At 54.5% G+C, this 12,263-nt stretch overlaps 1 protein-coding gene across 1 annotated transcript; it reads right to left on the bottom strand.

The window, feature by feature from the left end:
* Nucleotides 1-395: 395 nt before the first annotated feature.
* Nucleotides 396-11,641, bottom strand: Uhrf1 (ubiquitin like with PHD and ring finger domains 1; the record flags this gene model as incomplete). The annotated part of the gene is made up of 14 exons (XM_005371136.3): nt 396-687; nt 935-1,039; nt 1,389-1,531; nt 1,627-1,744; nt 3,279-3,416; nt 3,501-3,660; nt 4,804-4,910; nt 5,858-5,962; nt 6,246-6,477; nt 7,847-8,033; nt 8,132-8,235; nt 8,859-9,074; nt 10,386-10,546; nt 11,399-11,641. Coding segments are annotated over 14 exons (2,166 nt in total), but the record flags the coding sequence as incomplete, so codon positions are not given.
* Between the last annotated feature and the right edge of the window lie 622 nt (nt 11,642-12,263).

The following is a 12,263-nucleotide window of genomic DNA, read 5'->3' as shown; positions in this document are numbered from 1 at the left end:
GTGACCTGACCTGAGGTCACAGCCAAGTCCCGCTGAAGGAGTGTCAGCTAGGCCCCAGAGGCACCCGTGAGGATGGCAACGCCAGGGCTGAGGCTGGCCCAGGGTCCCCTTCAGGTCTTCTGTGAAGGCCTAAGGCTGCCAGGGAGATATACCTGGTCTTTTCAAAGATGGTTGCAGAGTTGTTCTAGGCAGCTGCTCTCAAGGTGAGAACTGACAACATGGCACTGAGGTTGGTGCGGGCTCAACAGTTTCCAAATCCATCTCCAAAAAAGAAAAAGAAAAGGCAGGGTTCTTTTTCCCTTCTCTTGGAGACTTATAGACGTTGTATGTATATATATATACATACAAAAAAGAAAAAGAGAAAAGAAAAAAAGAAACAAAAGACAGACGTCCAAGTGGTAGCCAGAATACAGTATTCCTGGTTAACTGGCGATCAAGGCAGACGGGTCACCAGGGGCAGATGTGGAAGGACAACACCTTCAAGCTAAGCCCACTAAGAACTCGAAGCAGGATCGAGGGCCCCCTGCCTGGTTCGCGGCATCACCGGCCGCTGCCGTAGCCAGGGAAGAGCTGGTTGAGAATGGTCTGCAAAGGCTGATTCACCCGGGTTGGGGAGCTGTGGTCCAGGTCGCAGCGACAGGCTGGGCAGCTGTACACCTCGGCCCGGAAGGACCTGTCCAGGCAGTCCTGCATGAGACACAGGCAGGGTGAAGGGGGCAACTGGGAGCAGCCACGCAAGCACTGGGGGCTCCCTTCTGACCCTCGTGCCCACTCAGGACTCTGACTCTGAGCTCCTTCCTGGTAGTCCCTGGCACTGTCCTAGAGGGGGTTAGTGTGTGTATGGGAGCCTGGGTCTCTATAAAGAGTAAGGCTGAGGGAACAGCCAGGACACCCCAAGAGTGCAGGCAGTAGGTCCAGGCACCCGCCTTCTCACCTTGCAGACATTGTGCAGACACACGGTGGTGACAGGCCGGAACACCAGCTCCTGGCAGCAGATGCACTGGAAAGCCTCGTTCACCTTGCTCAGAAAGACCTGGTACTGCAGAGCAGGCATGGGAGGGCACACTTTCATCACCTCATCCCAACACAAGACAGAAACCCCAGCCCCATTTGCGCCTCAGCAACACTGAGGACACTGTGGTATAAGGCAGAAGGCCTCAGACAGTACAGGGTGGTGGCCCTGTGCAGCCGACCCAGCCCAGACCTGAACTTTCCGCACTGAAGGCACAAACAAGGCCTGCACTGACTGTCTCAGTGTGGGACATGGGAAGTTCCAGAGGCAGCTGCACACCACGGAACGGGCTAGTGAGGCCATACTGGAGTGCTGCTGCAGGCTAGGACATGGACTCTGACCCTGTGTGCCCACAGGATGGGTCCCCGTGGCTCACCGGCCCATCCTGAAGTGAACTCAGCACATCATCCCACAGCTTGGCATTGCTCTTGTCCTCCTTGATGAGGTTGGCCTGTTCGACAGGGAGCGTAAAGGGCTCCAGTTTGCTCTTCTTGAGTGTACGTGTATTAGTGGCCTGGCCTGGGGGGCGGGGACACAGAACAAGATCTGTGAGAAGTTAATGAACACTTCAGACATGTGGGATAGACGGGAAGTCGGGATGGACAGGCACCCACCTGTGGGCTTCCGCTTGGCTGAGCCTGTCTTAGAGGGTGATTCCTTCTCCAAGGCCTTGGCTCGGCACTTCTTACTCTTCTCTTTGCTAGCCAAGGCCTCCAAGTAGCCTTCGGGGTACTGAAGGGAGAGAGGTTGTGGGCAAAAGTCAGGACCAGCCCATCCTTCAGGGCCACCGTGTCATCACCTAACAAGCTCTTGGGTACCTGAAGGCATTACTGGACAAGCATGAGGGCCAGGTGTGGCAGGGCTGGGATCTTCCCCACACAGCCCCCCTATAAGCCAGCCAGGGCTATGTGGGGAAGATCCCTACCTAAAACAAGAGCCAGGGGTGACAGCACACTCCTGTCACCCTGCACTAGAGGTCAAGAGAGGGTCAGGAGGTCAAAAGTCATCCTGGGCTATGTAGCAACTTCAAGGCTAGCCTGGGCTACATGAAGCCAGGTGTGGTGGCACCCCATCTGTGACCCAGCACCCAGGAAACTGAGGCAGGACTGTTGAGTTACAGGCCAGCCATAAGAGAGTGAGATCTTCAAAAACCACAGAAAAACTAAGCTTATCAACCCTACCACTGACCTTGTCCCAGCCCTTCAGCCCACTTCGAGCACTTGTGTGCGTGAAAACATGCACATCAGTGCAGCCCCCAACACCTGGGGACAGATGCCATCATGTCCCATGGGTCACTAAGATTCCTTAAATAGTCCTCAACAGGATACAAACATGCCTAGAGCCCCAGGGCAAACACCCCCACCACGTGGATATGAAATGATCCGGCTGCAAAGGGGGGAGGCAGCTGCCCACCCCCACTGCCTGTTTTCTATCAGTTCTGGTAGCTTCTTTTTGCTGATGCTGGATGGGTCATGGGTCAGAGGTTGGAGGGGCAGAAGCAACATTAGCTACAGGTGTGGCTGGTTGGATGTGTCACCTGTGTGCCCTCAGCCACTCATAACCTCAACGTTTCTACATTTATTTTTCAGTGTATAGTGTACTGCCTCCGAGTGTCTGCGACAGGTGTGTGCAGTGCCTGCAGAGGCGGACAGGCTCCGGGACAGGAGTTACACATGCTGGAAGTGTGTACAGAGGACTGGAGGGGTATGTGTGTGTGTGTGTGTGTGTGTGTGTGTGTGGAGTTACACATGCTGGAAGTGTGTACAGAGGACTGGAGGGGTGTGTGTGTGTGTGTGTGTGTGTGTACACGCAGTACCTGTGGAGGCGGGACTGTTGTTACACATGCTGAGTGACCATGTGGGTGCTAGGTATCAAACTGGGGTCCTCTGCAAGAGCAGCCTGTGATATTAACTGAGCCATCTCTCTTCGTCCCCTAAGCGATTGAGGCAGGATTTCACGTAGGCCAGGCTGGCCTTGAACCCCTGATCCTGACTATGTTTGGCTGGGACAGAACGCAGTCTTTGTATCCACGGAGCTGCAGAACTAGCCCTGGTTTTGTTCAGAGGGTCTTGCTATGCAGCCCAAGTTGGTCTCAGCCTTCTGAGGACCTCCTGGTAGTTGGTTTGGAGGAGAGGGGGACCCTGGAAGCAGAATGGAAGTAGAACAGGTGTCCCACTGCTAACACCCATCATGACGGGCAACGAGCTCCACAGAAAACAAGACCCAGAGAGGGAGAGCTGGAGCCCCTGACCTCCAGGCCACACACCTGCATAGTGAGCCCCAGCTGCCGCATGCGGTCCTTGCCCTCCCGGGTCCAGGGCCCAGGCTCCGCGTCATCCCGTCGCAGGAGGTAGCGCCACACGAGGAAGCCAGATTTACCCTTTTCTGGCCAGTACTTCACCACCTGTGGAAAGAACAGCGTGGCTGGTGTAGTGTGGCGCAGGAAGCCCAGAGACGGGCAGGACACAGGCAGGCGCTCACGACCCACCTTGTAGATGCCATCGTAGCGGTTGCCCTCTGCAGGCGCGTACTTGCTGTGCTTCCCACCCTTCATGTTGCGGACGACACGCACTGGCTTCCCCTGGCGCCAGTCCTTGGCCTCTGCCCCGTTCTCACTGATTTTGGAGTTGCAGTTTAGCGCCAGAGCCCTTTGGGGAACACGACACAAGGGAAGTCACACCCTGACACCCACAGATACACAGACCTCGTCACCATAGGACACCAGGACAAGATCACTGGCATTGGCCAGAAGCTGCCGGAGGCTCCTGTCTGATCTAACCTCCCCACAAGACATGCAGGTTTCCCAGAGGCTGGAGAGCAGGTGTTCTTGCAGAGCTCCCAGTGTGATTCCCAGCACCTACATGGTGGTCCTGGCTATCACTGACTCCAGACCCATGGGATCCAACGCCCTCTCCTGGCCTCCGTGGGCACTGCACCCAAGTAGCGCATAGGCTTGCAGGTAACACACTCACTCATACACATGAAATAATTCTTTAAATATCTCCCAGAAGTCCCTGTGTTGAGGGCAGAGCTACAGGAAGTGTAACTTTTAAGGCACAGGACCTGGCAGCATCGCAGGTGCTAGAGAATAGGACTGTAGGACTCCAGTGTCCTCTCCATTCTCCTGCCCTGCCCAAGTGCCACATGCGCTGCCTTCCGTTGCCCCCTAGTGGGAGCCTCAAGACAAAGGCTCAACCAAGCACAGCACAACCCAGATGCATAGGCCAGGAAACCTTGCACGTAAGCTAATAGTCTCGGGACTTGTTACAGTAACAAAAGCTGTCCTATCTATAAACTAGGGGAGAGGGGATTGTTTGTTTTTGTTTTTGTTTTTTTTAAGACAGGGTTTCTCTATGTAACAACCCTGGCTGTCCTGGAACTAGCTCTTGTAGACCAGGCTGGCCTCAAACTCAAAGATCCACCTGTCTCTGCCTCTGTTGAGATTAAAGGCGCCACCACCCAGGGGTTTATTACTTCAATAGAAACCTTCCTTATAGGCTCACATTTTCAGGATTTGTTACAGTAACAAAGCCTTTCCGTCTAAACCACTGAGCTGGATGTTCTGATACAACAACCCTGTGCTGAGTTGAGCTACACCTTGGCTGTGCAGCAGAGCAGAATGCAGGACCCTGCCTAGGATGCCACCTCCATACTGAGATGGCAGTGATACCCCTGGCTGGGATTGTGGCCACGACAGAGGTCCATCATGAGGCAAACCTGTGCCCCATCACCTGCTGCCATGAGAGGCATGTGGGCCCCCACCCTCCACAGGATGCCAAGCTTCCACACACCTGTTGGTGTTGGTAAGCTTCTGGTCAGAGGACTGTCCTGCCGTACGCTTGTTGCCTGAGAGGTCTCGGCCACCGCTCCCTGTGTATGTGAAGGAATTGCCGTTGTCCTGCAATGGGGAAGAAGGGCTGCGTGAGCCCTCGGCATAGAGGGTAAGCCCTGCCTGAATCAATGAGGACAAGAGGTGTGGACCCAGAGGAGATAGTGAGAGTGTGGCAGGGGTGAAGAATGAGGGCCAGTGGCACACAGCAGGCCCAGAAGACACGAGGCACCGTACAAGAAACTGTAACAGAAAGAGACCAAGTTTTGTCTTTGAAATGCCACTAAGACCTGTTCCCACACAAAGGGTCCTTGAAGGCAATGAGCAGTGACATGAGCCAGACACAGGACAGATGCCACAGGGCCCCATGTCCTAAAACTCCGGGAGGACAGCATGTGCTGGAGAAAAGGCCGAGACACTGGTGGTCAAGTGTCTCAGGACAGAGGCTCAGTGGGAGGAAGATGCAAAGTGCTAGAGGCAGATGGCAGAGAGAAGTACCTGACACCATCACCATGCTGCTGGGCTTGGGTGCTTCCTAGGCCAAGAAGGGTCAGGCCGCCCTCCACCAGCGGGTGCGGAATGTTCGCCACACCCTGTAATTTCCCACCTTCCCTTCTAGTTAAGCAGCCATCACACCCCACAAGATAACCTGGAACAAGAAGCCAGCCCAGCTCCTGTTGCCCTCACCACACTAAGGCATCCTCAGAGTTGATTTTTCTTTCCTTATAAAATTGAAAGACTTATTTTGTGCTATAGGCAACAGCTCATGACATCTTCTCCAGCAGAAATGAGCCACACAGTTACCACTCTTAGGTCGACAAGAGTGACCACAACAAGCTGACAGCACAACCTGGCAACTCTGGCCAGCACTGAGGGCAGGCCCCAGTGGGAAACTGGACAGAATGACAGAGAGGGTGCAACTCCTGAGGGACCAGTCATGGTGGATGGCATGGGAGAGCCAGGGTGGGAGGCCATGGGGCACGGTGGGGATGGGGACGAAGGAGGCACAGTCTCACCACATCATCCTCGTAGCCTCCAGCCAGCACCAATGAGTAAGCACCGTCATTACTCCGCCCATGGATGCCCGCCACGTGCGGCCGATGCACACCAGACTCACTGACCTGTGAACATGGCCAAAAGACCCATTCCATCTCCTGGGAACTGTGACCCTGTCCGGACCCCAGGATGACAGTCCCTGACAAGAACACACTGGCCCAATGGCTGAGTCTAGCTACCATAGAAGAGCTGGCCGTGATAGGGATAAAGGATCGTGCTGCAACCCGGCACCCTCCTTCAAGCAGGCAGCCTCCTGAACCCCACTCAGCAGCATTTCCTGCCCCTAGCCACATCTGAGACACAAACTCCAAAGATAAATGTCTGGAACCCCATGACATCAGCAGATACCTGGACTCTGAAGCGCCACATGGTGCCCACAGGGACGCCAGGGATGGGCCCGAAGTGGTTGGCGGGCACGATGGTACACTCTCTGGTGCGGCCCACACAGGCCATGCCCTTGCCCCAGTCCCGACGGGAGGATGACGTGGCTGATGCCATCTTCGCCTTCTTCTTGCTTTGCTTCAGCTTCTCGCCTGCTTGCACCACCTCACTGGAGTCGGTCCGGCAGCTGGGGCAGTACCTGGGACAAGAATGCCACCTGTATATGGCCCGATACCCAAGCGCAAAAAATAGATGGAGTCCTTCCCCCTGGAGACACAGCCCACTGGCTGTTCAGAGATAAGGTCCCTAGAGCTGAATCAAATCGGAAACTCGGGTTCCCAGGCAGCAGTGAACATGCTCCAGCATCTGCAGCTACGGGCAGCTGGAGGCACAGAGTTAAACTCCAGGCTGGACCATCCCTACAGAATCCCTGCCAATGTTCTTTTTTTTTTTTGTTTGTTTTTGTTTTTTTGTTTTTGGTTTTTTCGAGACAGGGTTTCTCTGTAGCTTTGGAGCCTGTCCTGGAACTCCCTTGGTAGACCAGGCTGGTCTCGAACTCACAGAGATCCGCCTGCCTCTGCCTCCCGAGTGCTGGGATTTATATTTATTTATTATGTTTAGAATATTCTGTCTGTTTGTATGCCTGCAGGCCAGAAGAGGGCACCAGACCTCATTACAGATGGTTGTGAGCCACCATGTGGTTGCTGGGAATTGAACTCAGGACCTTTGGAAGGGCAGGCAATGCTCTTAACCGCTGAGCCATCTCTCCAGCCCTCCTGCCAATGTTCTATAGGACATGGGTTTCCTCAACCTTCTGCTAAAAGCCCTGCCTGAGAAGACCAGTGAAATAATCAGTGGGTAGAGGTTTGCCACCAAGCCTCAGAACTTGCATTTAATCCCCCGGGCCTACATAGTAGAGAGAACTGACTCCCAAGAGTTGTATCCTAATCGCCACGCATACAAAAATAAAACTAACAAAGTTATTTCAAGAACCCCCCAGAGAGCACACCTTTCCCAGGGAGGCAGAAGCAGGTGGATCTCTGTGAGTTCCAGGTCAGCCTGGTCTACAGAGCGAGTTCCAGGACAGCCAAGGCTACTCAGTGAGACCTTGTCTTGAGAAAATCAAATCAAAACAACAATGAAAAGCAAATCACAATGCTGAGTAAGGGAGCGGCACGAGTCACCTGATAGCGCTCACCTGCCCCGCTGCCAGAGCCTTGGATGTCCTGACCTGCACAGGCTCAGGCAGCCACACCAGTGCCAGGAACTCAAGTCCTCAAGTGCAGTCAGAGTGAGGTACACAAGCTAGTCCCTCGACGCTAGGCACTAGCACAGTGCTCTCTCCTAAGCCTGCAGCCAAGTTGGCAGGCAGCAGGCCCTAGGACCCTCCTTTCACTGCTTCCCCAGCACCGAGCTCTCACACCTAACAGCCACACCCAGCATTTGATTCAAGCTCTGGGATTTACATTCAGGAAAGTGGAACCACACAATAGGCTGAGAGCCACTTCCTGGCCTGTCTTAAGTTCCCTTCTGGGCAGTCCAGGGGACGCCAGAAGTCCACTACTCACCACTCAGGCTCAGAGGGGACGCAAGTAAGCGGTGGCTGCAGGCAGTACAGGTGGAAGGCCATGTCACACTCGTCACACAACACCTGCTTCTCAGGAGCCTCACGCCCACCGCACACATGGCAGGCACACTTGCGACACAGTTTGTTCTCGTCGTCCTTGCAGTACTGGCAGGACGGGCCGCTCTTCCCTGTTTTCCGGAGGGGAGGAGGGGCTGCAGCAGGCCACCATGCCACCTGGTCTGCCAACCCCCCACCCAGGCGTGCTCAGGGCCCGACCAGTACTCACGCTGCGAGGGGTTCCCAATCAAGGGGCTCCTCTCATTAGGGAGCTCAATCTTAAAGACTTCATCCACAAACATGAGTCGGCAGTTGTTGAGCTGAGAATCGTTTCTGCAGAACATCCCCAAACATTAGAGCACTGTGGAGCTGAGCCTGTCTGAAGACAGGCTTTCAGATCTACTCCCCATTGGTTTCTGCATGTGTGTTTCTGTAATGTGGGCACTCCTATGCCACACACAGGTCAGAGCACCCTCACTGTCCATCCTCCACGTTTGCCTACACATGTCACGTATCGGGCTAGCTGGCCCAGGACATCCAGAAATTCCCATGTCCCTACAGCACTGCTGGCTAGCAATACAGACAGGCACTACTATACAAGCAGGCTGTATGTGGTTTCTAGAGATGTTTACATAGCACTGAGTCAAGAGTTTGAAGAGAATGAGATCTGGTGCCCTAAATGAGGAAAACGCCCTTGGCCCCTTGGAGGTTCCCAGGCACTCAGAGTTCCAGGCCTCCTAGAACCACTCAGGCCCACACCCTCCTGTATGTATGGGACACCCTCCTGTATGGGACACCCTCCTGTATGGGACATCTCCTGTATGGGACAACATGAACATAAATAAAGAAGCCTCCGGAAAGCCGAGTCTGAGGGCTGCGGAGCTGGCTGTATCTAGGGATGGCCGGTGTGAGGATAAGGGAGGACAGCAGGGTCCCTGTCCAGGCAGGCCACTCACAAGAGCATGACGTTGCCATACAGCTCCCGCGCCGTCCTGGTCTGCCGTTTCCTACAGATCTCAACGTCATACCAGAAGCCGCGCTTCCTGGGGTAATCCACATTGTAGTTGGCCATTACCACCTGGCCCACCTCCAGGTCCTCCCACGGGATCACAGTACGGGCACGGGCACGGACATCCTTGGCTTTGATGACCTCCACTCCACTCTCTGGGTAGCTGCAAGCAAAGGCCCAAACTCAGATACCTGAGGCCACCACATGCTGTCCCTAACCAGGCTCAGAAATGGGAGCATGGGGAACCATATTCTGGGTGACCCTGGCCATCTAAGCTGGTGGGCCAGGTATGCGGAACATTTAGACAAATGCGACTCACAAAATGACTTGATCGCCATCCCAGCAACCAGGGAGACGGCAATTTGTAAAAAAGGCTCTTTTCAGTGAGGTAGGCCTGATGGAGGAGGAACAGCTCTGGGCTCTCAGAAGAGAAGTGAGGTGGCCATGCGCCCAGGACCGCCAAGTCAAGGAAGCTTGGGAGGGTTGACCTGGGGACCAGACTGGGAAGCTATGGGTAGGGAAAGTAAGTTTTTCTCCACACACACACACACACACACACACACACACACACACACACACACACACGTATAGAGCGCAAACATGGATGTGTGTGGAGGCGTACAGACTAAGATTCCACAGTGCCCCAGAAGTGACTATTCCTCACAGAGCGCTCTCCGGGCAGCCGTGAGCGACATTCACTTTCAGGTCCATCACAGAACTCAGCTCAGCAATCATCTTCCACAGAGGATTTCCACACTAAATGGCTGTTTCAATAAAGTCAATAAATATTTGACTAAATGGCTTGTCAACAACAAGCTGGGCCCACAAATGATCCCAGAGCTAGAACATGGAAATCTCGACAAGACCTCAGTTTATACACTGGGATCTCACTATCCACTGTCTTAGGAACCATCCAAGGCCATGAACAGAAATGACAGCACCTCTCCTCTAGTGAAGGGCTCACACCAGAAACCCAGCATGACCAGAAGGAAGCCAAGTAGCAAAGAGCAAGTACATCCTCCACCTACAGGATGCTGGCCCTACAAAGAAGTTCTGTGGCCTCCCCAGGCCAGGAGGGCCCCCAGACCCAAGGAAAAAGATGTGTATACGGTTTAGCTGTTTGCCTGAGCTCTCTTGGCACCACCCATGTCATCAGGTGGAACCTGGACCTGAAATGCCCTGTTGGCCCAGGGCCTGAGACCAAAGACCCTCCTGAGAAGGCTGGGACCGAGGATACTCTAAAGAGATCCTTATGTCCTCACAGACTGAACAAAAACTGGTCAAGGCAGGGCAGCTCACAGCTGGGATCCTAGGGTTAGAGGCCCTTCATCTAGTCTCGAATGGAAACAGGGCGCCAAGGATGAGCCTTCCGTGGCTTCCCCACCCTCGTCCCCTGGCAGCAGTCACTCAGAGAATGCAAGACAGGGGCTCTGGACAGTGCTGGAGACAGGACCAAGCTGGCGATGGCACTCACTCATCATATTTGATATGGTACATGATGTCATCCTCCGGAGTCATGCTGGCACTGGAGCTGCAAGGCTCTTCCTGGGACAGGGCTCTCTTCTGCACCTGGACCACTTGGGCCTCAAACCATGCACCCAAGGTGTTGTCACGCACGTCCACGTACTCATCAACCTACAGGAAGCAAGGAGGCTCAGAGACCTGGCAGCAGGGCAGGACCAGGGTCGAGGATTCGGGTAGTGGGGTAAGAATCACAGGGCCACAGCAGGCAAGTGTGTCTGCGCCCAGTTATGCCTAAAGGTCTCCCTCTCTATTCCAGGTTAGCCCCACAAGCACAAGGGGCTGCCTCAGTCCCCAGAGCACAGGGATGGCGAGTGTGGGTCGCCACGCTCCAGCTGGGAGTAAGCCTCAGCGCTGTGGACAGCAGATGGTACTAGACAATTCTGAACAGAACTCAGTCAACAACGCCCTCTGCTGCCAGAAACTTCTGCTCTGATGGCTCCAACTATCTCAGAGGTTTGATGACAGACAGCAAACAAACAGGGACCATGAGCGGTCCTCGGGCTCCAGGTGCTGAGCCACATCCCAAGCCTCCACACTCCAGACCGGGATCTCTCATGTAACTCCGGGTCCTGGATAAGACACTGTGCCTACACAGGTCAAACCCAACAGGTGGAGTAAGAGTGATGTGCTCAGAGAGCAGAAGATGGCCCTCATGGGGGACTGCTCAGCCTCAAACACAGGCTGGGATTCCCACGGAGGCTCAACCTCCAGTTTGTCAAATGCATTTCAATCTTGATGCAACTCATTGGAGAGAGTTCAAAATGTCAGCTCCTATGCCAGCTGCAGAGGTGAGACCTACAGTACTGCCTATAGTGGGTCACCAAAGAGTCCCAAGAGACCTGTGTGGCTGTCAGTGTAGTAAGGGGCAGGGAGGCTGAGGCACTGCTAGGGTTGGCAGTGTACAAATCTGGGTTGAGGGCAAATGCAGAAAGCCACTGTCACACGTCCACACAGCCACCTCACCTTGTACAGCCCCAGTTCTGTGTCCTCCCACACGGTCTTGTCATCCCCTTCAGCAGCCCCTTCGCCATGTGTGGACGACTTGTCAGACTCGCTCTGACCCACACCATAGCCAGAGTCAGAGTCTGAGAGCTCAGAATCCCGTTCCTTCGAACTGGAAGGCAGTGCCAGACTCTGGCGCACCAGCAGCTGGATTGTGTCATTGAGGCGCACGTCATAATCAAAGAGTGTGTGGCCGTCCTCCATCTGTGGGGAAACCCAAAATAGATTGTCTTCTCTAAAGGCCTGGCACAGGGCGGGTAGATGGGAATACATGGCCAGCTGAAGCCCTGTCCCAGGACAAGGCAGGCACACACAGAGGACCGGCAGTACCCAGAGAGCCATGGGCATAGGCAGCACAGCCCCTCCACGCTGTGGATGTCTATGGGTCCTCCCTTCCAGGGAGACCTGCTGAACTAATGCTGAGCGGGGTCTCACGTAGCCCAAGCTCATCTCAAACTCCTGGTCCTCATTCTAGCACCTCCCAAAGGCTGGGAAGGCAGGCAGAAGGGCCATTAAGCCAGTTACGTATTGCTGGGTGGTATTGTACCAGAGAGAGCGCTCCTGGCATTGAGGTAGGTACACTGACCAGCACATTGTAGGGACCAAAAAGCTTACAAGGACAGACTGTGAAGCCCATGTCCCATTGTGTTTAGGGGCAACCAGACAGGACCCACAGCACAGTCCCCAGAATCCTTTCTAAGGCTTTCCACCAATCTCCCCCAGCTGCTCAGAGTCATTCATGGCTCGGCAGTATTCCCTACCATGTCATCTCTCACCATGGACTCCTTCCCCACTGTGGGCCAGAGGCACCTCCCCTGTGACAGTC

Source organism: Microtus ochrogaster, unplaced genomic scaffold (assembly GCF_000317375.1).
Source record: "Microtus ochrogaster isolate Prairie Vole_2 unplaced genomic scaffold, MicOch1.0 UNK98, whole genome shotgun sequence".
Classification (NCBI taxonomy): Eukaryota; Metazoa; Chordata; class Mammalia; order Rodentia; family Cricetidae; genus Microtus; species Microtus ochrogaster.
The sequence above is the reverse complement of the archived record's forward strand: the minus strand, read 5'-3'. Positions and strand labels throughout refer to the sequence as shown.